At 40.3% G+C, this 26,507-nt stretch overlaps 1 protein-coding gene across 1 annotated transcript in view; it reads right to left on the bottom strand.

Moving 5' to 3' along the window:
• The window catches only part of LOC101396640 (ATP-dependent translocase ABCB1-like), a 60,955-nt gene extending 35,123 nt beyond the window's left edge, over positions 1-25,832 (bottom strand). The window contains exons 1-5 of the mRNA XM_087434053.1: positions 25,686-25,832; positions 19,168-19,234; positions 12,047-12,189; positions 11,404-11,477; positions 6,482-6,533 (exon numbers count right to left, since the gene is read on the bottom strand). Coding sequence (XP_087290179.1) covers positions 6,482-6,533; positions 11,404-11,477; positions 12,047-12,189; positions 19,168-19,234; positions 25,686-25,832 — 483 coding nt within the window. The remainder of the gene's footprint in view (positions 1-6,481; positions 6,534-11,403; positions 11,478-12,046; positions 12,190-19,167; positions 19,235-25,685) is intronic.
• Between the last annotated feature and the right edge of the window lie 675 nt (positions 25,833-26,507).

The raw sequence follows: 26,507 nt of genomic DNA on the forward strand, positions 1-26,507 counted from the left end.
GGAAAGAGTTCAGAACCTCATGTTTATTTCCGACATGAGGCAACATTGATTTCTAGAGAGAAAGTGGTGAGAAGATTTGAAGAATGTGGTAACATAATGCTGGGTAACACAAAAGCTTCCATGAAATGTCCTAGCTCTGTCACTTACAGGGAAGGAGACTTTGGGGGAAAAAATCTAATAACTTTGAGCCTCAGTTTCTTCATTTATACAATGAGGAAAGTATCCATATACACAGCAAGCCTCACATAGTTGTTGTGAGGATAAAAATAAGACTTAATAAAAGAAACTTTTATTAGGCACAAAATATAATAATATACAATATAAGGAGATACTGTTATTGGTTTTGGAACAGTAAAAATTAATAAGACTTTTCAGGAGCTTACAGTGAAGGAGCAGGTAGACCAAAAAAGTTGTAACACATCAGGTGAAATGGAAGACAAAGGTATAGACTAACTGTAATGGGAGCCATTTAAATATAAGGAAATGGAAAATATTTCGTTAGATGCTGATAGGGAAGAGAGAGGGGTGAACCTAGAACCACATAGAAGGAAGGTTGATCAGCACTGAAAGACAAAGTTTGGGCTTTCCAGAGCAAAGAAGTACAAAGTGCTGGCAGGAGAGTAGTTTAGGTAATAGTGAGAGGGTAGAGGGCGAACATGACCTTACCGTGGTGCCTGGATTGGAGAGGGAAGTCACTAAATCCATTCATTCAACATTCAAAACATATTTATTAAGCACCTAATAAGGGTCAAGTTTGGTTCTACATACTGGCAACAACAGTGAATAAGACAAGCTACCCGTCCTCATAAAGCTTACATTACATTTCACTATTATGCAAATAGTAAAAGAGAGAACAGAAGCATTCAACATTCATTCAACATCTTAAGTACCTATTAAAGTTCCAGGCACTGTTCCAGGCACTTGGAGCACAGCAATGAAGAAAACATACAAAAACCCCTGCCCTCATGGAGCTTACAGTCAGAGAGAAGACAAACACATCAACAAGAAATTAGACAGTGCTAAGTATTCAGAAGAAATATCACACAGTGTGATGTGCCACAGTGACAGGCAGGGCCAGCTGACTCAGATTGGCTGGGCAGGGAAAGGCTCTCTGAGAAGCACAATCTGAGCTATGACCTCAGTGACAAGAAGGATACAGTTAGTGATGCGACAATCTGGGGACAGAGCATTCCAGGCAGGAAGGGCAAATTCAAAGGTCCTGTGGTGAATATAAACTCGGTGTGTCTCAAGGACCAAACTAATTACCACTGCGTCAAGAGCAGAGTGAAGACTTGTCTGCCATGAAATCAGAGATGAGACAGAGGTCGGATTATGTGGGGCGTTTTACAGCCACAGGAGGGAGTTCAGGTTTTACTCTAAACATTCTGTCTAAGTGTAAAGGAAGGGCATTAGAGGGGTATAAGTAAGGAATGAAGTGATTTGATGTGGCTTCTGTGAGTGGAAGGAATAATTTTAAGAAGAGCAGAAATGGAGGAGAGGGACTAGGAGTAAAGAGAGTGGGTGACAGAGCCAAGTCTTGACCAAGTGTGGCAGACAAAACAATGCCCCTCCCCAAACATGTCCACATCCTACTCCCAGGAACCTGGGACTATGTCTCCTTACATGGTAAAAGGGACTCTGCAGATGTTAAGGATCTTGAGATGGCAAGATTATCCTGGATTACCCAAGTGGGACCAGTGTAATCACAAGGGTCCTTAGAAGAGGGAGCCAGGGGGATCAGAGTCAGTAGTAGGAGAAATGACTGAAGTAGAGGCTAGAGTGATGCAAGAAAGAAGTCATGAGTCTAGGAATGCAGGCAGCCTCTAGAAGCTCAAAAAGGGAAGGAAACAGATTCTCTCTTAGAGCTTCTAGAAGGATCCAGCACTGCTGGCACCTCGATTGTAGCCCAGTGAGACTTATGGCACCAGAACTGCAAGGTAGTAAATTTATGTTGTTTTAAGCCACTAAGTTAGTGGTATTTTGTTATACCAGCAATAGGAAATGAATACACAATGTCAAAAAAAGGACAATAAAGAGGAATGGCCAAGATAGAAGGAATCAGAAGTTGGGGTGGGGACTGATATATCTGAGTTTACAGCTTCATAGATGGGAGTCCACCCAGATGATAAGCCCAAGGTCCTTGTCCACTGCATAACTTACTAAAGTAGAGCAGGGGTGAAGGTTGTTGGAACTGAAGAGGTCAAAGGATGTTGAGCCTAGGACTCATTTTATAATAAGGGTACCAAAACAGAATACTGAGAGCATAGGTGAATGAAGTAGAAGCAATCAAATGCCAATGTCCTCCAGGGAGGAGCAAAAGTAATTAGAAATCAGAAGGATACCACTGAAAATGGACAGAAGATACTATAACTGTGCAGAATGAAACTCAACTGAGAAAGGAGTTTTGCATGAAAACAACTGGAAATGGCTGTGTGAAAGCAGAAAAATGCCAATACCATCACTGACTCCTGATATAGGGGGTTGAAGAAATCTAACTTCACAGGCCAAGGTGACACAAGAGAAAAACCAAAGGGCTGGGAGGAAAACCAGCAGACTGTGGCATCACAGAAGCAAAGAGAAGAAAGAATATGGTGGACAGTGTCAAGCGCTACATAAAGGTCAAGACAGAATCAAAACATGTCCACTGAATTTGGTGAGCAATGGAGACAGAAGCCAAATGACAAAACATTAAGAAGTGATTGCAAGGCGAAACTGAGACAGAAAGCAAAGGCAGCTCCTGTGCGTGAAGCAAGCTAGAGAGGGATGGATTTAAGAAGGACGTTAGTGAAATTAAAGACACCAATGTAAATGCCAATGGCAAACACCCCCTTGAGAGAGAGAGACTGAAAATACAGAAAAGAAAGGAAAATAATAATAAAAGTTCCTTGAGAAGGCAGAGGATGTGGAAGCCAAAATATAACTGAGTGATTAGTTTTAAGAACCAGATGCTTCCACTGTTGTAGTAGGAGGGAAGGAGGAGGGAATCGATCAGGTTCAGGTACCTCTGCAGACTGGGAGAGAAGAGCTGAGAAACTTCTGTTAGGTGGCTTCCATTTTGTTTGTGAAATAAAAGCAGAGGTAATCCACCAAGAGTGAGAGGAGGGGTTGGGAGTCGGGGGAAGAAGTGGAAACTTTGAAAAGAATAGAGGTTTGACATAGTCAGTGAGAAGAGGAGGAGAAGGATTTCCGTGGCGGGTACACCCTATTGTGAGATTTTCTCCAGCACCAATGAGGTGTCGGGGTTCAGGCACTAAGAAAGCAGATGGCTGATTTTGCCTGGGCTGTGTATGGTATGACAAACGAGAGGTGAAAGGAAGTTTATAGTTTGGGTGAGAGAATAACTAAAGTGATGGTCATTACTCTAAGCTGGATAAGAGAGTGAATGAAGACAGGAAGAGGCTGATGGGAAGTTGATGGGTCAATGGGCTGCAGAGCCAAAGAGAACAGTGAGCAGACTGAAAAGAGAAGAGATGGCTGGCTAATTTAAGGTGGCTGCCTGAATTGGTCACTTTGGAGGGAGAACAGTTTCAAACAACAAGAAAATCCAGGATGTGAGTATATGAGTGGGTGGCTGGGGTGAAGGGGAGGCAAAGACTATTGCAGCTGTGACGGTCAAGGAGAAGTTATTCATAACACCATAAAAGTCACCTAAGATAGTAGGAGTGCCAGGAGTGGAAAGGGAGACACAGAGTCAGGGGGTAAAGTCTCAATGACTGAGGAATGACAGATGGGCAGAAGATAACAGCATCAAAGCACTCTTAATTCCAGGAAGGTAAAAGCTTAACCAATCAGAAACTATCATAAATGATTCAAGTTATTAAAAGCTCTGGCTCTAGACTAAGCGGATCTGGGCAAAATTGGAACTATACCTTACCTCTTTTCCATCACTTTCTCAAGACTGCTAAAAAGACTCATAGTAGAAATAAGTTAACAGGGATGGTGTGCAGAAAACAGTTTACATTTTAAGCCTGAGACTGCTGTGTAGAAAAGCCTGCATTCAAGGTTGGCCCGTGGCTGGCATCTAGAACTTGGACTTTGGGAGGGTTACTATCACCCTAACTGATAAACGTGGACAAACTGTTTGTACAATGTGCTTTATGCTGAACACCTGCCATCCGTCTGAGAGTCTGGAACTTTGGTATATGCTGTGCCTACATGATCAGCCCCCAGTAAAAACCTCGGGCACTGAATCTCCAACAACCTTGTCTGATAGACAGCATTTCACACGTGTTGTCACAACTCACTGCTGGGGGAATTAAGTGTGACTCCACTGGGAGAGGACTCTGGGAGCTTGTGCCTGGTTTCTCCTGAACTTCTCCCTCTCTCTTTCCTTTTCCCACTGCTGATTTTGCTTTGTATCTTTTGGCTGTAACAATCGTAGCCATGAGTACGACAATGTCCTGAGTCCTGTGAGTCCTCCTAGTGAATCATCAAACCTGGGGCTCTTGGAAACCCCTGACACACATGAGTTTCTGTCTTCGCTGGAAACTGTGGTTAACAAGCAACAAGCAATGCCAGTAACATCAGCATTTTACCATGAAATGTCCTGAATGTGTTCCTGTAATTATAGATTTCATATACAAATTAAATTCACAGTTTACTACACCAACTCTTCAGGAAAAAGATGTGAGGAACAGCCACATAAGTGGTACAGCTCTTCATCACAAAGGGCTTAGAACATATTCCTTCTGTGCCACCCTGAGCACTATGATTCAGAACATGACTTTCCCAGGTTTGAATCCTGGCCCCGCTGTGTATCACCGGGCAAGTTAATATGTCTGGCCTCGGTTTCTTCATCTGTAAAATTAGAATAATAATAGTATCTATTTCAAAGGGAGTTGTAAGGATCAAATGAGTTCATATATAAAGTACTTAGAACAACATGTGGCATATAGTGCTATATATTATTATTACCTCATATTCCAACTCCAGATTTTTATCTTTTGTGGCTTCAATTGTATTGATAGTATTACCTCTATATATTAGGTCTGTTAAATTTTCTAAAATATAAGACTTTTTTAAAAATTTAAGCTACAAATAATAAAAACTAAACTACAAAAGACAGAAATGTTTTGGTCTCAAATGACAGAATTGAAATTAAATCTTGGGAGTAAACCCTACTCCAACATAAAAGCTTCTTTCAATACAAGAACATAAGAATGAAATCTAAAACAAAAACTGTCACTTGGTCACTCAGGTAGTCTTTCTGAGAATGACTCAAGTGTATGTCTCACCTCCTGAAAATTCCAAAGAGAGTAGACATAGAAGCAAAGGTGGAGCCAGAGCCAGAGCAGTTGTAGCCCAGGAAGATGAAGATCATATCAAATAACCACCCAGAGGCCCCAGTAAATGCCAGGCAACTGTTTTTTCCTGCCCATATGTATTTCTATATTCAATTTATTAATATCCACTTTACAAGATAGCCTATCACTCCCGCCCCACATTTAAAAAAAGTCTGGTGTGTTATGCCTGAATTATAAAGTGTGTGCTGCAAGACTTAATTGGTTCAGTAGTCTTCTAGGTTCTAATTGCACAGTTCACCTAAGTCTGCACCCTTAGAATAAAAAGAGGGATCCTAGTAGAGAGACAGCACCAACCAGCCACACTTATAAAATCCCTGTCTTATTCCAAGTCTGATTAAAGAAAAGCTTCCAAGTGACCACTGTGCAACCAGAAAATGAGATAATTATATTAAGCTGGGGCTGGCCTGGTGGGGTAGTGGTTAAGTTCGTGCACTGTTTCAGTGGCCTGGGGTTTGTGTGGATCCTGGGCACGGACCTACACACCGCTCATCAAGCTATCCTGTGGCGGGCTCCCATATACAAAAAAGTAGAGGAAGACTGGCACAGATGTTAGCTCAGGGACAGTCTTCTTCAAGCAAAAAGAGGAAGATTGGCAACAGATGTTAGCTCAGGGCCACTCTTCCTCACCAAAAAATAAAAATTAAAAATTAAAAAATAAAAAAAAAGAATTATATTAAGGTTTTCAAATTCTAGATTTTCAGTTATTCAGCACAGAGGAATAATCACATGTACTGTCATAGTAATAAGTAATCCATTACTAACTTCTATTATATGGGTGCCCAGGACTTTGCCCTAAAACCTGCCAGGATTTCAGAGCCATTGATGACAGGCAACCTGGTGTCTCATTTGAACCACAATCCATGTGGCTGGTTTCCTCTATCCAGATGGCTGAGACCATCACTGGGAAAAGTGCTTGCATGGATAACATATCACTGGCAACATAACTAATTAGGAGAATACTGAAATCTAGGCCAAGAAGGGTGCCTCTTGAGGCTCAATTCACATGGTAAATGATGACTGGCATTCCCCTGAAAACAAGCTAAATTAAGCCAATTCATTTTACCTCTCTATTAACATACTCCACAGGAAAATAATATACCAGATGAAATATCTCTTTTCTAGGTAAGGAGAAGTCAAATTTCCAAAGCATTTTGAATAGTGAATAAATTCAAACTCACCATTGCAAATACACTGACAGTTGGTTTCTTTTCTTTCTTCTCATCTTTTTTACTGAAAAACATAGCAATAAAATTACACAAAACTTTAAAATTTATATAATTTTTTAAATTACCAAAGTAACACAGAGTTTATATTTAATAACAACTAGAACAAAGACACATATCTACAATATATTATTCAGTAAAAACCAGAAAGGTTAATAGTATGGTCCCATTTATGAAGTTTCAATATAAATATGTTTACACGTATCTTAGAAATCCACACATGTAGTTATCACTGGGTGTTGCGATTTCTATCAAAATATTTTCTTCCTTGTGCCTTTGGTATTTCCTAATTTTCTATGATGAATACACACAGACACACAACTTCTGCAATTAGAAAAAATAATACTAAAAAGAGCTTCCTGGTTTTATTCTAATTACAAAATCATTCACGGTCTCCAGAGTTAATCCTCTGAATTATCATCTCAGACACTCTATCTATCTACTACCTAGATATTATCCTTAATCATTCCCTTTACTAACGGAGAGTAGTGGCAATCAGATGCTGGGCATAAACTAACCTGGAAGAAAGGTAATTAAATCACTTTCTATGAACAAATCTAATTCTGAAAGCATGTCTGGAGCCCTAAATGGACCATTATGGCAATAAATGCAATCTAGAAAAGCTACAGTCAAAAAAGATGGTCTGTAAACTATCAAAAAGCTGTCTTCAGGGATAAAAAGGTCAATAATTATTTTGAGCCCAGATTCAAATGAATGTAACTCTGTCACCCAGTTTCCACTCTATGTAACTGCCACTGAGGACATGAGAGCAAACCAACCACAAGCTGCCTCTGCATCTGTTTTTTGTTTTGTTTTGTGTGTGTGTGTGTGTGTGTGTGTGTGAGAGAGGAAGAATGGCTCTGACTAACCTCCACTGCCAATCCTCCACTTTTTGCTGAGGAAGATTAGCCCTGAGCTAACATCTGTACCCATCTTCCTCTATTTTGTATGTGGGACACCGCCACAGCATGGCTTGATGAGTTGTGTGTAGGAAGCAGAGCCTGAGAACTTGCCCACTATGCCACTGGGATGGCCCCCCTCCGCATCTGTATTTTTACACATACAAAAGAAAGACAATTTCAGAGAAGAATCTCGTTATCTTTACTGAGATTTTCAAGTTCCAAAAGTAAATTAATCTGTCTTTGTTTTTCACACTAAGCAAGGTCAAAGAGTTGAAGAGACTTCTACAGAAAAGAATCCAGAGTTTACCCCATATTTGGCTTTGGAGCACTGTTAGATGGACATAAAAACACACAAAATACACAAACACAACTCTTAGATCCGGTCCCAACATAGTCCCAGTAAAGGCATGGTTTCAGTATCCCTGGCATCAGGATGAGGGGAGCAAAATAGCCAAACATAATTGAATTTTAGCTCTAAGCTTTGTATTTTTAATTTTTTCGTTCTCTAAAACACCGGCTACTCTGGAGAATTTATAATGTTCCAGCCTCTGGCTAAGTAAACACTTCCCACACACGATCTCATTTAATCTTATCTTAATCTCTGTGGGGCAGCCGTATTTTTGTCCTTTTAGAGATGAGAAAACTGCAGGTGAGAAGAGTTAACTGACTTGTCCAAGGTCACATAGCTAGAACAAAGCCAAGATTTAAACTGAAAAGTCTGTCCCCTAAACACCAACATATTCTGTGCAGCCTCAGACTTCAGAGATACTGCACTGCGTGGAAATGCACTTCCTCACTGGCTTTCCTCCCTACTAGATTACTCATTTTATCCCCATCAGCTCAAAACAGTGCTCACAAAAGGCAAGTCGCTTATCAAACCTCATTTTAATGAGGAATCTTTACAAATACAGATATTCCAAATGGTACTATTATCCAAGCATTATACCTATTAGCAAAGCCACATGCTTTTTTATAATTCCAAATTAGAATATATAGTTTTAAAAAAATACCCAAACTCATAGAAAAAAACATCAGATTTTTGGTTACAGACGGGGAGGGGGAGGGGTTTGGAGGAAGGTGGTCCAAAGGCACAAACTTCCAGTTATAAGATAAATAAGTACTAGGGATGTAATGTACAACATGATGACTATAGCTAACACTGCTGTATGACATATAGAAATGTTTTTAAGATAGTAGATCCTAAGATTTCTCATCACAAGGAAATTTTTTTTTCTTTTTTTTGTTTTTTATTGAATTTCTATGAGATGATGGATATTAACTAAACTTGTATAATCATTTCACAGTATATGTAAGTCAAACCATTATGTTGTACACTTTAAACTTATATAGTGCTATATGTCAATTCTATCTCAATAAAACTGGGAAAAAAGAATATATAGTTTTATTGAGAACAGATAAAAAAAGTCAATGACAATCAGCACAGTTTAATAAGAACTACTTAACTAAAAAAACAATTTCTAGTTTGAAAAACATTCTGTAGGCCATGATAAGAACTAATAATAAAATGAAAGTATCTGCAGGCTCAAACAAATTTCTTTACCATTTCCCTACACATACCTTCAATACTTCCTACTCCAAAATCCTTAAGTGTCTGTGTCATAAGTATATAGTTCTTTAAGGTACCAAGTTAAAAAAAAAAGTTAAAGAAAAATGGAAATATCTACCTTTCACTCTATGAAGTCTTTTTTTCTTTTTGTTTATATGAAAAATTTTTCTTATGAAAATTTTCAAATAAACAGAAAAACTGAAAGAATAGTCATAATGACTACCCATATAAAATTCACCTAGATTCAACAATGGTTAACATTTTGACCATATTTCTTTATCTATATAAAGAAGTATACATGATCACTGTTAATATTTTGCTGAACCATTTGAAAGTAAGTTGCAAACATCATGGCACTTCATATGGTTTCTTACCATTATCCCATCTGAGAAAATTAATAGCAATTGGGATATCATCTAATATCCAATCCACATTCAAATTTCCCAAGAATGTTTTCTACAGGTTTTTCCTTTTTTGAACACTGATGTAATCAAGGTTCAGGCATTACATTTGGTGGTTTTCTCTTTAGTCTTTTTTTTTTTTTTTTTTTCCCCATCTAGAAGTCCTTCTGCAACACCCCCAACATTGACTTTTTGTAGGAACAAGAACCAATGTCTTAGAAAGTCCCACATCTTGAATATGTCTGTTTCAAACTGAGTCCAAATTGAGATATGCAGTATAAAATATACAGATTTGAGGACTTAGTGTGAAAAAGGAAATGTAAACCATCTCACTAATAATAATTCTACTTACATGTAGAAATGATAATATTTGGGATATACTCTGTTCTTTAAAATATATTTTCAAAATTAATTTCACCTGTTTCTTTTTACTTTTTTAATGTTGCTGCTAGAAAATTAATAATGATAAATGTGGCTCACATTATATTTCTATTGGACAGCGTCAGTCTAGAAACTTGGTTGGATTCAGACTAAATGTTTCTGCAAACATACTTCCTAGATGTGTCACTAACTTCCTAGATTTCCTGTCACTAACACAGTCTGTTCCACCATGAGTGATGCCAGGTCTGATCACTTGGTTATGGTTGCTAACTGCCGAATCTCTCCACTAGAAAACCACACTTTCTTTTCTCCAATTAGTAAGAATTTTGGATAATTCCTAGTTACAACTTTTCTCTGAGTGGTTTAGGATCCATTAACAACCCTTGCCTGAATCAATTATAACAATGCAGGTTCCAATATGATAGCTGGCATTTTTCTGTAAAGAATGTTCCTTTATTCTGTCCACCTCTCCCATCCTTTTAGTTTTCCTCCCCTTCTCAAAGTTTTAGTAAGGACTCATGGATTGTACTGTATTCAATGTTTCATAATCAAGTATTGTCATTATTCTTTTTGATGCTCAAATTGTCCCAGACTTGGCCAGTGGAAGCCCACTCAAGTCAGCTACTGTGTCCTTTTTGACTATGCCATAAAACTCCACTTCCTTGTTTTCAGGTACTACAAGATACTCCAGGCTCATTTTGTATTTTCCCGGCCCCAGACATGGTTGGAATTAGCCATTTCTCTGTGGAGTGTGGATTCCTTTTAGTGAGGAATGGTATATAGAAACCAAGATATGGCACTAAATGTGCTCATTACTACTGTCCCTTACAGTGGACAGAAAGAGAGAAACAACTATTTAAAAAATCAGGATTTCATATTGAAGTTTCCCATTCAAATTTAACATTTTTAAAAATCTTTTTTGATGTTCACTTTGTATTTTTTTTCCCACACTGAAAAGCTTGGTTTCTAATAATATTAATATAGTTACTAATTTGTTTTATTTTACAATTTATATTAGAGTTTACTACTAACAATGAACCTACTGTGTGAAGTTTAAAATTTCCTGTGTAGAGATTTACATAAAGTAATTATCTTCCCTATGTGGTTACATTACCACTTCTATATACAATCAGGATAATTTCACACCATGCTAGCTTCTTTGGTACTGCAGTCTTCTCTTTTCAGAATGTCTTCTACAAGAGCTTCAGAGTATTCATTAATTTTACAAAATTAACACCTAAACGTAGTTTTGGCCTGCTGTCCCATCTGCCATGCCACAAACTTACAATGTTTATGTGGCTGTTTGACCAGAAGCAAGAGACTGGACCACAGAGCAGAGCACAAGCAGCACACGGTCCAGGCGATCAACTTCGCTGATAAAGCAGAAGGTTGTAAAACACAGAAAACACATTGGCTTGTCTGCGGCCTGAAGCTGAAGCAGCAGCTCACCAAGGCGATGTGCTCAGCTCAGCCAGAGAACTTCTACATGGCAACCGCTGGCGTCTCAGATAAGAGTAAAATCATCATCATCATCAACTCTTCATTCATTTCAGAGCTGGAGGCTAGAAACAAATCGGCCAAATCTCTCAAGCCACGCAAAGTATGAAAGTAAAACAAACTGGCTACCTTTTTTCGTTAATTTTCAAGAAGTTCTTCTTCCCCCTTCTTCCACTGCGGCCTCCTTCAAGATCCATCGTGACCTGAGGAGAAACCACAGCCCATTAGACACACGCATGGTCCGCAGGAGGCGGAAGCGAGACTGAGCTTTACGCCCCCGCGGAGCCCGGCGAGCGGGGTCCCGCCCTGATGCTCTAGCTGCTCGGGCCGCGAAGGTCTCCGCAGGGGCCGCCTGCGCGCCGGGGCTCCGGCCTCTCGACGCGCGCCGAGTTGGAGGACGGCGGCTGCTCTGACTTTGCCTGGCGCCGCTGTGGCTCTCCCTCCAGGCTCCCCTCGCCGCGGACGACGCTCCCTCCGTCCACCCTCCGCGGGATCAGAGGCCGGCTCCCCGCACCGCGCTGGCCCTCCGCGCTCTGGGCAGTGTCAGCCGGTGCGCGCGGCTAGCGCCGAAAACTGAGGGCTGGTGGAGCTCCAGGGGCTCCCCGAGTGAGACCAGGTCTCACCCCACTTGGTCCCCATGGACTTGCCGATTGAAATCTCCCATCGCTTCCCCCGAAGCCCTTCTCCCGCAGGGACCAAGCTCAGGAAATTGGAGAGCCCGACCCTTCCTGAGAACCGTGCCCACCAAGTCCCTAGCTTCGCGCACCCCTACCTCGGGCTGTGCCCGGGGCGTCCACCGACAAGTGGATTTTGGAAGAAGAGATTCAGACTTGAGCTGAAAGACAAGGCGGGTGCGAACAGCGCCCCGGCTTCTTGGATGCTGGAGGAGCTGCTGCTCGAATGAGCCCAGTCTTCCTGTAGATAAGGGAGTGAGGAGGAGTTCTCAGCCCACACTCTGCCCAGCCAATGAGCCTGACCGCTCAGGATGACTCCTGGCCCCGCTCGATTGAATGATTATTGCACAAGTTACAAAACAGGTTGGAATTCCAGTAGGAATGCCCTCACTTCTTTTGTCCCTCAGCTAAAGGGCGAGTAGAGAAACGCATTATCAGCAGAATCATCCGGGACCCTTAGGTGTATAGAGTCATGTCTGTACCCGTCCACGTAAGTCTCCATATCCACAGGAGTATGTTTATGTGGATATACAATTGCCCCTGGATCTCGAGTGGATAGGGGAAACTTTCTTTGGCATCGCGTCTAATACACTTAATAAAACAACCTCCAACCTCGCCCATTCTGTGGTTAAAATGAGTTCAACTTTCCTCCTAGAAGCACCTTTAAAAAGGCAAAGTGAAATGTTTCTACAAGAGTCTTTCTTCAGTGTGTTTGACAGTTTCTGAGGTGTACCTGTGCATCTTTTATTTGAAGATAAATGGAAGGAAATAAATAGAAAGGTTTTTAAATATGTAAATAAGACATTTCAGGGTAGAAAGAGTATTTAAAAGTATGTAATATTTTCAAATTTTAGCCATCAGATCAATGCCCATGTTTCTCCCAATGTATTTCAAAACTCTTACATTTTATTTCAGATTATTAAAGTAAGTATCGTGTATCTGAGCGTATTACTTTAGCTGTAATTTCATTCCATATTTACTGCTACCATTTACTATTTTTTCTTGTCCACTATTTTCTACATTGATGAAAAGTAAGTGCAACCTTCACAATTCAAATTCATAAAGCAGTTGATTCACATCAGAGCTTTCTGTACTTCTTATAAATCTAGGGAAAATAGATGGTTTTGTGACTTTTAGTCTGCATCCTCTGACTTACACGCGTTGAAACTGTCGGCTCACTGCAAAAGTTTAAAAGAAAATGTTTTTATTTTCTACTGCAAAGTGTGAGTATTCTCCCTCCTTTCTTTAAGTAAATCATACTTCAAAGCCATGATTTTCTTTCCATCCTTTACTCCAAATTTTCCTTGCCTGGATTTTTTTCTTAGCCATACAATCAGGTTTCTTTCCTCACAAACTGTTAATTAGGCTTTCTAACAGGCCACTACTTTTCTCTATGTTCCAATTGGATATGCGTGTGTACTGCATTGGTTCACTGCTTAAAGGCTTAACGTCAACCCTGTGGCCCACCTGGGGCAAATGTATAAACCTTTCATCTTCCTTAGATGCATTTTTATTCTGATTCATGCCTCTGCTCTCTTTGTTTTACTTTGTCCCACCTTTAGTTTATGTGATCTTATTATGTTTTATATATATATAAAAATATACGTAACATTATGTGTATTTATATTTATCATGTAATATATAATTTATATATTTATATTTACATATTATAAATATATTTATATTTATATATTATGTATAATATATATTAAAAATATATTTATATTTATTATAAATATATATTTATCCTTGTAAACTGCCTTAAATACTCTCTAAAACAATGCAGGATATTTTAAAAAGTATTATATTATGCCAATTATACTACTTCTACAGACTTGAGTTTCAAGTGAAAATCTCTGTCAAGGACATACATAGTTTAAGGATCAGAATAGCCCAGAGAATTGTTAATAAAGCTCTGTCTTTCCAATATATTTTTTTGAATTTCTTTGCTCTACTGACCTGAAAATATGGATATAAAACATGATGGACCTAAAACAATGGACAATTCTAGCCACGTCCAAGCCACAGTCCTTGACTTCTCTCAGACGTTGACTCCTGGCTCCCGTTACTGCCCACCACTCCTGGTGATACCTAACGTCTGGACTAGGCAGCGTCTCTGGGAGCTTCATTAATTTCCGGTGAAACCCAAGCAGCCCCTTTCCAAGTCTTCCCTCGCACACCTTCATTCAAGCAGCTATTTTTCCTTTTTGACGTGGCTTCCCCGTGATTCTGCACCTTCCTGTCCTCCACCGGCGTGTAGTCCTTTCTCCACCTTGTCTGTACTCTCCCAACGCTCAAGACTTGTGTCCCTGCTGCTGTCTATCCTATACATACCTGTGGGGTAATAGTAATAAGTGACATTTAACAAAACACTGGCCTTGTACCAGATACTGTCCCACGCACTTGAAAGAGATGAACTCATTTAATCCTCACAAGAACCCTAAGAAGTAGGTAGTATTGTTGTTACTTCTACTTTACGGTGGAAGAAACTGAGGTTTATGTTATTTGCCCAGAGTCACAAAATTGGTAAGCGGCTGACTCAGGGCTTGAAAGCAGTCCAGCTCTCACAACTGCACTCATCACCACTAGCCTACGCTGTAGTGCACTCTTATAGCACATCTACTGCACTGTCTTTTCCAGCCCCATGAAACATTTTCGTCTTATGACTCCATTTTAGAACGCCTGCAATGGCTCCCTACCTCCAACTGCATCATATCTGAGTTTCCACGCAGTTTTTGAGGACTACAACACACTACCTCTCTCTGACCTTCCTCATCCACCTCACTTTTTTTTTTTTTTTTTTTTTTGTGAGAAGGACCAGCCCTGAGCTAAGATCCAATGCCAATCCTCCTCTTTTTTGCTGAGGAAGACTGGCCCTGGACTAACATCCGTGCTCATCTTCCTCCACTTTATACAGGACACCGCCACAGCGTGGCCCAACAAGCGGTGCGGCGGTGCGCATCTGGGATCCCAACCGGTGAACCCGGGGCCACCGCAGCAGAGCGCGCGCACTTAACCGCTTGCGCAACTGGGCCGGCCCTCCACCTCACTTCTTATACACTCTCCCTCGCCCCCAATACATGCATACCTGTTCATTCCATTTCAGCCCAACTCACCTCTCAGGTGATTTGCTCTTTTTTTCTACTCTGTGCCTTTCCACATGTAAATCTTTAAACTAAATTGATTTACAACAATTTTCTTTTTCAGTACCTGATGCCAGTAAACAGTTTGGGTTTTAGAGTCAGAAAACAGGTTCAAGTACCATTTCTGTTTTTGCTCTGTAGGTTTGAACAGCTTATGTAACTTTTCTGCCTTTCAGTTACCTCTTAGGTAAAGAGAAGGTAATAACAGTACCTTATAGTATTATTGCATATTAAGTCATTTGTGTGTTTAAAAGGCTTGTGCAGTGCCTGAACCACCCCAAACACTCAACAAGTGCTATGTGTTAGTAATGATACCCCCTTCTCAGTCTATTCTTGCCCTTCCTTGGCATTCTTCAGGACTCATGTATGTAGCTCCGTTTGTTTTTTCTCTATTATTTTCAATAGAGTAATAGAGAAAAAAGCCAATACCTAAATAATAAAGAAAATGAACAAATAAAATACCATTTCACACCTTTATTTATTTTGTTTATTTTTATTTTTTGTGTGTGAGGAAGATTGGCCCTGAGCTAACCTCCATGCCAATCCTCCTCTTTTTGCTGAGGAAGACTGGCCCTGAGCTAACATCCATGCCCATCTTCCTCCACTTTATGTGGGACACCGCCACAGCATGGCCGGACAAGCAGTGCGTCAGTGAGCGCCTAGGATCTGAACCCAGGCGGCCAGCAGCAGAGCGCGCACACTTAACCGCTACGCCACGGGGCTGGACCCCCACACCTTTATTGCCATGTAACTATAATCATCTCCAAAGAGGTTATTTCTCTTGACATCCTTTAACTAATGCTGCAACAGCCTCAACTTGGGTGTAATGGTGATCAAATGATAACAAATTGACTTAATTTAAAACTAAGTGATGGGGGCCGGTGCTGTGGCTTAGGGGTTAAGTGTGTGCGCTCTGCTACTGACGCCATGGGTTCGGATCCAGGCGCGCACCAACGCACCGCTTGTCTGGCCATGCTGAGGCGGCCTCCCACATACAACAACTAGAAGGATGTGCAACTATGACATACCACTATCTACTGGGCCTTTGGAGAGAAAAAAGAGAATAAAAGGAGGAGGGTTGGCAATAGATGTTAGCTTAGGGCCGATCTTCCTCAGCAAAAACAGAGGAGGATTGGCATGGATGTTAGCTCAGGGCTGATCTTCCTTACATAAAAAAAAAAAAAAAACTAAGTCATGTAACCATGTGTCAATAATGGCAAATGGAAGCCTGAATTTTACTCCTCCCTGAACCCTTCTCTGTTTACACTAGCCAGAAGTGATTTCTACGCCTCCCCAATTCTACTGCTCATTATCCATACCTCTCATTTCGTATTTATTATTAATGTTTTACGTGATTATGAATTTCTTTTTATGTTTTAACAGTGCAGCAACTTGCACAAAATAAAGATTCAATAAATGTTGTCGAGGGGGCCGCCCCCTGGCGTAGTGCATGCGCTCTGCTGCTGGCAGCCTGGGTTTGGATCCCTGGCGCACACCAACGCACTGAGGCACCGCTTGTCCAGCCATGCTTAGGCGGCGTCCCATATAAAGTGGAGGAAGATGGGCACAGATGTTAGCTCAGGGCCAGTCTTCCTCAGCAAAAAGAGGAGGATTGGCATGGATGTTAGCTCAGGGCTGGTCTTCCTCACAAAAAAAATAAAATAAAATAAATGTTGTTGAAAATATGAGGTGTTGCGAGTCTCATATCAGAGACTCTTTATAGAAGTTAGACTGGTAGGTTAACTGCCTAACTAATCGTTAGGTGCTTCGAAAGTTCTATAGCCTCTATCAGCCTTAAAACTCCTTTAGAGAATCATCCCTCTGAGTAAGTCACTGTCCTCTATTAAAATAAATCCTCCATAATAGCACAAGAAGAATTTTTTAATAAATTACAGAATTAATGGGAGAGAGGACAGGGGAGTGAGATCAAGGGAAAGATGGGAATGAAGTGGGGCTCAGGAGGGTTTAAATTCCCACTTCATCACTTATCAGCTGAGTGGTTTTGGGCAGGTCACCCAGCTTCTCAAAACTTTGATTTCTGCATCATTAAAATGGAGAAAATAACAGAATCCACCTAGTGTTTTAGTAAGAAGTAAATCAGGTAAGATTTGACACGTGCTTGGTATTGAGTAAATAGTATTATTACCCAGATAGCCTATTAGAGATGATCAATGGGATACCAAGATAGGAGTAAAAATCAAGAACTTGAGTAAAAGTGTAATCACTGGAAAGGGCTAGTGATGCATGGAAAGTAAATAATAACATGGAAATAATTATAATAAAATAAAGCTAAAAACATAAAAATTATTTTGAATAAATTCAACTTTAAAGGCAACAACTCACCAAATAGCTATTCATTGCAGATATCACAATGGGTTAATATTCTTAATACACAAGGAGCTCATATAAATGGATAGAGAAATTCAAAAGCCCAAATAGAAGTGGGCAAAAGACACAAATAAACACTTCACACAAAAAAGGCCATAGTGGGGTCAGCCCAGTGGCGTGGTGGTGAAGTTCGAGCACTCTGCTTTGGTGACCCGGGCCTCACAGGTTCAGATCCCAGGCGTGGACATACGCACCACTTATCAAGCCATGCTGTGGCGGTCCCACATATACAGTAGAGGAAGATGGGTACGGATGTTAGCACAGGGCCAATCTTCCTCAACAAAAAGAGGATTGTCAACAGATGTTAGCTTAGGGCTAATCTTCCTCACCAAAAAAAAAAGCATAGTACACAGGGGAACAAAGAAGTATATAGTGAAATGTTCACGCTAACTACAAAGAAATGCAGATTCAAACAGCAGAGACATTTCGAAAAATGACACTATCAAGGTTGGAAAGAGTTAAATAAAATAGGTGGGAGGTGAAAATTATTAAAATGAATAGGGAAACAATGTGGCAATATATACCTTAAATATGTTTGACTCATTAATTGACTTTTAGGAAATCTGTCCTAAGGAAATAATGCAAAGTACAGAAAAAAAATCAGACACAAAGATGTTTGTTGCTGCTTTATTTGATAACAGTGAAAAACAAGAAGTGACCTAAATACTTCATCTCATATGAATGGCTGAGTAAATTATGATACATTTACTTAAAGTATAATATAAAGTGTGCTTACAAAGAGTTTGTAATAATGTTGGAAAATATCTATGTTAACACGTAAGGATAAAGGACAGGAAAACTGTGACAGCATAATATTAACTATCTAAAGCAATTTAATCACAGTAATTCTAGAAAGAAATAAATTAAAATGTGAAGAGGGGGGTTTTTTAGTGATGAAAGTTAGATGAGGTTTTTTTTCTTTAAACTTTTCTGCTTATTAAATTTCCTATATTAAAAGTCTATTATTCCTATAATTAATTTTGGATATTAAAATTTCCTACGTTAAAAGTGTATTATTTTTACAATGGAATACAATAAAAGGAAATTTTATATAAAGCATGGAGATGGGGATAAGGAAGAAAGTCCAGGATCTGGCTTGTTATCCATCTCTCAGTGGGGTTTGCTGTTCATTAAGGAGCAAACAGTCACTTTTAGTGTTTTGCTGTTCATTAAGGAGCAAACAGTCACATTTAGTGATGGCCAAAATTAACTGGCTAAAACAAGTAAGAATGAGAACTCACGGTAGTCTACATTTCTTCAAAATTTTCACATATTTCTGAAAACTTCCTGCAGCATGTTTCTGAGGAAAGAGAGAAAGGGGTAAGGGGTGAGGGAGAAAGAGACAAAAATAGAAAGAGACAATCTTTAAGTGATAAAAAAATCTATGGTACTCTGAATTAACAGGAGTCTAGCTTTGGTTTTGCCATCAACTCTTCATGTAACTTGGATATATTTTTATCTAATTGCTGCTTCCATGTCAACCTCAAGGAGCAATCGGAGAAGATCAAAGGCCTGCAGGTAGTTTTCCTAACTACGATGCAGTCATCCCCGGTATCCGTGAGGGATTGGTTCCAGGAACCCCCACAGATACCAAACTCCGCAGATGCTCAAGTTCTTTAGTGGGCCCTTGGCATCTGGCGGGTTCCGCATCCTTGGATTCAACCAACCGCGGATCATAAACATCGTACCTACACGATCTGCGGGTGTTGAATCCGCAGATGCGGAACCCATGGACACTGCAAGCTGGCTGTACTTCTACCCAAGGAAGATCATAAGGAGGGGGGAGGACCAATTAAGGACTTAACTGTCACTCCCCTGAAGAGGTGAAGTTCTATGAGAGTAGGTATCTTGTCTCTTTTTTTTATGCTGTACAGCTAGTGCCTAATGCAAAGCACAGCACGCATAGTAGGTACTCAATTTCTGTCTGTTGAACGGACCTAGAGAAATTCCCATTAACAGCACTATTAGACATTTTAAAGCATATCCAAACAAATAAAGAGGGCCTTAGCTGGAGCAATTATTTCTTTTTTGATTTTCTTTTCTTAACATTTTTATTGAGAACTAAACATATGGCAGGCACTCTGCTGGATGCTGGTGATATGAAGATGAACCTGCACGAAGTCCTCAAGTTGTGTATGTGTGTTTTTAAGGGTGAAAAGAATTAGTATAATTTTAGTATACAGGGTGATTATTTTGTTTTTATTTTTTACAAACAAAACTGAACTTTTACATCTAAAATGACCACTATCCTTTTCAAAGTAAATACCCAAGGAACCTCTGAAGCAATTTCGATGATGCTGCCAAGAAATAAAGTAATTTGAACTTTTGATTGGATTTGTCTTTACAGTCTACAAAAATATGCTTTGAATGTCCTCAATAGTAGCAAATATTGCCTTGAATGATAAATTTAAGTTTTGGAAACAAGAGAACCTGGCATTGCAGTGAAGAGAATGGGCTTTAACATTAAACAGATTGAGTTTAAGTTCTGGTCATTTGACATTGGACAATTTATTTATTCTCCCTGCAACTGAAATTCCTCATTTGTAAAATGAGACAGTGAATGTAGAGCAGGTTTTTTAGCACCTGGATGTATACATTCTGAACGCCTACTTTTGTTGTTCTTGTCATTATTGTTATTATTAATAGACTAGTGAGTGACTTCCTTGAGAGGAGTGTCAGCTAAAAATGAAATATGGCTATGAAAGAGCCCAATTTTCTTGTGTGCTTAGTAAATTTGTTCTGAAGATTATTCCTAAAGGGAAATTTCTTTGAAGTTCACTACTTATTTGCTTGGATCAATCCTAGTATATATACATTTAATCACTTTCTTACTTTATAGCCACACCTTTTGCCCTCAGACATTAGCACTGAGAAATTCCTAACGTAATAATATTATTACCCTAAATGGTTTTTAATCTTCAGAGCTCGTAAAAAGATGTCATTTCCTTTTAGCTTTTTAATTGCTTTATGATTCATTGACTTTGACCTTCCCTAATCTTAAATGAACTCTCTCTTGGGAACAAGGTCAAGTCAGTTCGAAGAGCTGATATTCACTCATTTTTTTAAAAAAGGTTTGTGTTATTTCAAAAGACAAATCTACTTAAAATATACTTCCATATGTAAGGATCATCATGCTAATAGACCAATGCGTAGTTGATTAGATCTGATTTTACAATTGTAGCTTAAATTAGGGAATGTTTCATTTTAAATTTGTATTAGGAATTCTCTCATTCATCCATTCAACAATGTTAGTTGAGCTCCTACTATATGTCATGTGCTATTCTAGGTCCTTGCCATACATCCATGAACAAAACAAACAAAAACCCCTGCCCTGGTAAAACTTATACTTGGTGGTGGGGGCAGGCAGATTGACAACAGCATAAAAAATAAATGATTTAATATGTTAAAAGGTGGGAAGTGCTACAGAGCGAAACAGCAGAGGAAGGAGACTGGGTGTGCCAGTCAGGGAAAGATTACAATTTTAAGCAGGATGACCTCATTTGAGCCAAGACAGGATAGGGCTGAGGAAGGTTTTGAGTGGTGCAGTTAAGATCTTGGAAATCCCTGATTATTAATGCTTTTAAAATTATTTCTGTAAAATGGTTTCTACTGTAGGGTAATTCTCATGCTTTGGAGTTTCTCTCTAGATGCATGGATACTTAGGCTTGTAAGAGAATTTAGAGGTCATCTAGTGCAGTTCCTTCATTACACTGAGTCTCTGAAATGCTTGAACTTGACCAAAGCCACACAGTCTGTTAGAAAGAGGGTCAAGTTAACAGCATAGGTTTTCTGACACTGAGTTTGCTGTTCTTTCTATTATATTGAGAGGGGATTCTAATGGTGAGGATTTAGGATTGGCTAGTGTGGGATACGTGTTAGGGGGCCAGGGGCAATCATGTTCTCTAGCTGTTTTACTTCACTTTTGTGTAAACTTTCTCTCATCTTTGTTGTGTTTTTGCCCTTTATCAGTCTACTAGTCTGTTTTAATTACCATTCTTCTGGACCTAGGAGAAGGGCTAAAGGTCCTAGACTGTATTCTACCTGTTTGTCTTAGTAGTGTCTGCAGTCCAATATTCTAGATTTTAAAGATGGCCAACTGAGGCCTGAGGTTTATTTTATTGGGCAATACTTGAAAGAACTATTGCTGATGACAAGTTGCATTTTTTGTGTGTGTGTGAGGAAGATCGGCCTTGAGCTAACATCTGCCAATCCTCCTCTTTTTGCTGAGGAAGACTGGCCATGGGCTAACATCCATGCCCATCTTCCTCCACTGTATATGGGACGCCGCCACAGCGTGGCTTGTCAAGCGGTGTTGGTGCGCGCCCAGGATCCGAACCGGTGAACCCCAGGCCACCGCAGCGGAGCGCGCGCATTTAACCGCTTGCGCCACCCGGCCGGCCCCTACAAGTTGCATTTTTGTTGTAAGTAATAATAAAATTATCTATTAAAATACCTTAAATGATATTAATACATAAAAAACAAAGACATGATGCTAACCGCAGTAATGTAAAAGAAAGATGCAGGGGCTGGCCCAGTGGCATAGCAGTTAAGTTTGCTAGATGTAGATGGCCTTAAATGTTGTAGGAACATAATTTGTAGACTTGAGTAATAACGTTGCTAGAATAGCCTATTAATAAGAAGTGATCAAAGAAGAAGGAGAGCAAGAGGTCGTTTCAGAATTTCCAGGGTTTATAAATTTGAAAAGGCACATTTAATCTAATTTTATATTGGAAAAAATGGATTTTTCAATACTAACTACAGAAAGTAAAAAGTTACAAAATCTTCTTGACTGGTGGGGATGGCAGATATTCAGAAGATCAAGGAAGAGATCATTGAAAGAGAGCCTAACAATTAACCTTGTGCTTGGCTTTGTTAATAAATCTGTTCACAGTAAATGGAAAGCATAATTTATACCTCTATGGCTATTGCTTCGAGTAGGTATAACATGTTTTAGGAGAGTAGATTTTAACATAGAGTTTGATTTTACAGTAATGGGGTAAATTAATAAGAAGCATCTGCCCTGTAAAATTATCTGTGTGTTACCTATATCTTATATTGGTATCTCCTATTACTTGGAATAATAAAGTATGTTAAGTGTGAGCATATCCTGGGCTGTTCCTGGATTGTTGTGACTTCTGCATTGTGAGGCTTTGGAAGTCTTGTGCTGCATAAGTATATAGAAGAAAAGGACAAAGATCATTCAAAACACCCTATTGGGTGTTCTTTATAAGACCATGAAGAAGAAATGTCTGATAAGGAAGGATAGATGTTCTGTCCAATCTGGAACTGACACAATTTCTTGTGTTAAAAAATCAATGTTAAGGTCAAATTCATAAAGCCCTTGCCAAGGCATGTAATAGAATTTTGGGGACACTAGCTGAATCCAGACTTGATGTGCTCCAGGAAGAACAATTAATAATAACAGCTAACACTTCTGGAACATTTACTGTACACCAGGTCTTGTTTTAAGAGCTTCATTTGCTTTTTATTTAACCTTCCCCCCAAACCCTATGAAATAGGTACTATCATGTTTATCCCAACTGTAGAGATCAGAAAACTGAAGTACACAGAAATTTTGTAATTTCCCCAAAATCACATAGCTCATGAAGGACGGAGCTAAGAGCTATTATACAACCTCGTGGTGAGGGTGAATAGAATTGTCTGAGAAGAACTCAGTAGGCCCTTTTCACTGCATCTTTCCCCTAAGAAGTAACAAGAAAACCTACATATATTATTAATGAGGAATGGGTAGCGTGATGGCTAATTTTATGTGTCAGTTTGACTGGCTGTAGGGTACCCAGATTAAACAGATTTCTGGGTGTGTCTGTGAGAGTGTTGGGGATGAGATTAGTATTTGAATTGGTGGTCTTAGCAAAGTAGATTGCTCTCCCCAATGTGGGTGGGAATCATCCAATTGGCTGAGAGCTTGAATAGAACAAAAGGCAGAGAAAGGAGGAATTTACCCTTTTTTTTCCTGCCTCACTGCTTGAGCTGGGACATCTCACCTTCTTCTGCCCTTGGACTGAGATTTATCCTATCAGCTCCCCTGATTCTCAGGTCTTTGGACTCAGACTGAATTTCACCAATTACACCTATTTTTAGGAACCTACTATGGCTTTAAAGCAAGAACTAGAGCTTTCAATCACAAAGCCCATAAAACCCTAAGTCTTTAGGGAAACTCCAGTGAAATCTTGCATTTTAAGTGCTGCCAAATCTTAATGCTGCACCACTTTTTACTTGCTGTTTTCAACCACTCTCCACATGGCAGCCAGACTGATCATTTCAAAACTCAGATATGGTCTTGTCAGTCTCTTGCTTCAAACAATTCCAAGGGCTTCTCAGTACTCTTAGGATAAAGATCAAAATGCCTAATGTGATCAATGAATCTCTGTGTAAAGCAAATCCTATCTTCCTTCTGGTCTTGTTACCAAACCAGGTTCATTTCTACCTGCCGCCCAGAAAGCCAATCACTGAGATGACGAGATGGCAGCAGAGAGGGTTTAATCACAAGGCAGCCAAGTGAGGAAAACGGGAGAACAAGTCTCAAATCCGCCTCCCCGATAATGGGGACTCAGGGATATTTATGGGGTAGGGGCAAGGTGGTCTGAAATGTGGAGATAGATGATTGGATGTGAGCAGAGGTGAGGTAATTGATGATCTGCACAAGCATAGTCAGACTTCATGTGAAACCAGCAAAAAGTTGGCCATTGGTGATTAAGTAGCTAGGGACTAAAGACTAAAGTTTTTTTCCTTTTTGCAATTACTGGCTATAGCTTTTAGCTGTTTACCTGCCCATTGTTAACTGTGCTATTTAGGCAATATGCTCTCTGACTCCCACTAGGTTCCTATAGATAACATCTCCTTGAAGCCTGAGTCACCATGGTAATGGATGTTTGAGCTGTTTTTCAAGAATTTGAACCCCTTGTCCACTTCAGGCCGGTTGAGACCACCAACCCATCAACTGGGCCCGTGCAGATGTCCTATAAGCGACCTTTTGACGTCAAGAGGCTAAAAACTCCACCTTCGGGTCACGCCAATGCTGCCATTTTGTGAACACGCGTCCTATGAAGAGGCATGAAGTCTGACTACACTTGCGCAGATCATCAATCACCTCACCTCCCTCTCCTCCAATCATCTATCTCCACATTTCAGACCACCTTGCCCCCTTCCAGATAAATATCCCTGAGTCCCTATTTTTGGGGAAGCGGATTTGAGATTCATTCTCCCCTTTCCTAATGCGGCTGCCTTGTGATTAAACTCTCTCTGCAATCTCGTTGTCTATGTGATTGGCTTTCGGGGCGGCAGGCAAAACGAACCTGGTTCGGTAACAATTTGGCGAGCCAGCCAGGAGGTAAGTGCAGGTGGACCTTTTGCCCGAGACTCGTCAGCCCTTGACAAGTCCAGCGGCCGCCAGGAGCACTTCTCCTGGGACCCTTCCTGGATTCTTTCCCTGGCTTGCCACTACAGACTCCTTGGCGCATATTTTCACTTTGCACTAGAGGGACGGTTTCTGGGTTTGGAAGACGTCTTTTTGGTGAGTAACTTCCGTACGAATAACCGGATCCTTATTTCTTCTTCCTTCTGGTTTGACTTCCGAAAAGGAAGCCTTGGTTTGGGAGGGGATGCCCTCCGTGTCTTCTGAAAAGGGAGCTTTGGTTGACCTTCATTGTGAGGGTCTTGGTTTTGGGGATGCCCAGTCTTAAGGAAGAATTAGGGGATCCGCTCACAGAAGTGCTCTTGACTAGGTTTGGGAGGGGACGCCCTCTGTGACTTCAAGATCTGGTTCTAGCTGTAGCATAAGTATACTTTGACCGCCGTGTCTAAATTCTGAAGCAATGGGAAATGCTAACTTGATTCCCACATGCAGCCCCTTAGGCTGCATTCTTCAAAACTGGGCAACTCTCAGTTATGAGTCTATGAAAAAGAAAAAGATGGTATTTTTTTGTAACACTGCATGGCCACAATATGCTTTAGACTCTGGAGAAGAATGGCCTGAAAATGGATCCTTAAATTATAATAATATCTTCCAATTAGACCGGTTTTGTAAACGGGAAGAGAAATGGGATGAAATACCTTATGTTCAGTCTTTCATGTTGTTATACCAGAATAAGCCTATACAGAGGAGATGTAAGATCTTGGTTCAACAAGTGAGAAAGGTAAAAAAAACCTGTTTTGCTTGATTCTAATGAAAAGGAGGATGATTTACTGATAATTCAGCGGAATACTCCAGCTGCTCCTCCTCCACCCCCATAGGGTGGTGCTGTCGCTCCTCCACCACCACCGCCTGAGCCACAACCTCAGGCTCAGGGTCCCCCAGTCTCTGAGGGTCAAAATATAGGAATGGTCTCCCCATCCCATACCCGCCGCGGTATGCAATTTGGCCAGGGAGCTGCCCAAACCCAGGTGGGGCAATATCTGTTAAGGCAAGTCCCCATTGGAGGTATAGGTGCTGCAATTGGGCAGCTGATGGGACTAATTTGGGTCCATTCTCCCTTTTCAACTTTGGACTTGTTTAGCTGGAAGAATAACATGCCTACCTATAGAGATCACCCAAAAAGAATGGAAAATATTTTTTCATCAATTTTTGCTACCCATAACCTGACCTGGGCAGATGTACAAAACCTATTGAACACGCTCCTCACTTCTGAGGAGCGCCCGATGGTTTTAGAAAAAGCTAGGGAGGAAGCAAATTGGCTACATGCAGAAACTCCAGGCAACCCTGTGAGGGCTGAGGCAGCCCTAGCAGTGCCAACAACTGACCCCAATTGTAATGTAAATGCGGGGGATAGAGCCAGACTTGAACATTATCGGGACTGTGTTTTGACAGAGCTTGGAAAAGGAGTCCCAAAACAAAGGAGCTTAAATAAAGTACAAGAGGTAAAGCAAAAGCCTAATGAAGACCCTATGGAAATTTTAGAAAGAATTTTTGAGGCATACAGGCCATATACAGATATAGAGAGGAGGCAGCAGAGAATTTAAAAATGGTAAATATGACTTTTATCAGAGTGCCCCAGATATTCACAAAAAA

This window comes from Ceratotherium simum, chromosome 1 (genome assembly GCF_057802395.1).
Source record: "Ceratotherium simum simum isolate JZ-2026a chromosome 1, ASM5780239v1, whole genome shotgun sequence".
NCBI lineage: Eukaryota > Metazoa > Chordata > Mammalia > Perissodactyla > Rhinocerotidae > Ceratotherium > Ceratotherium simum.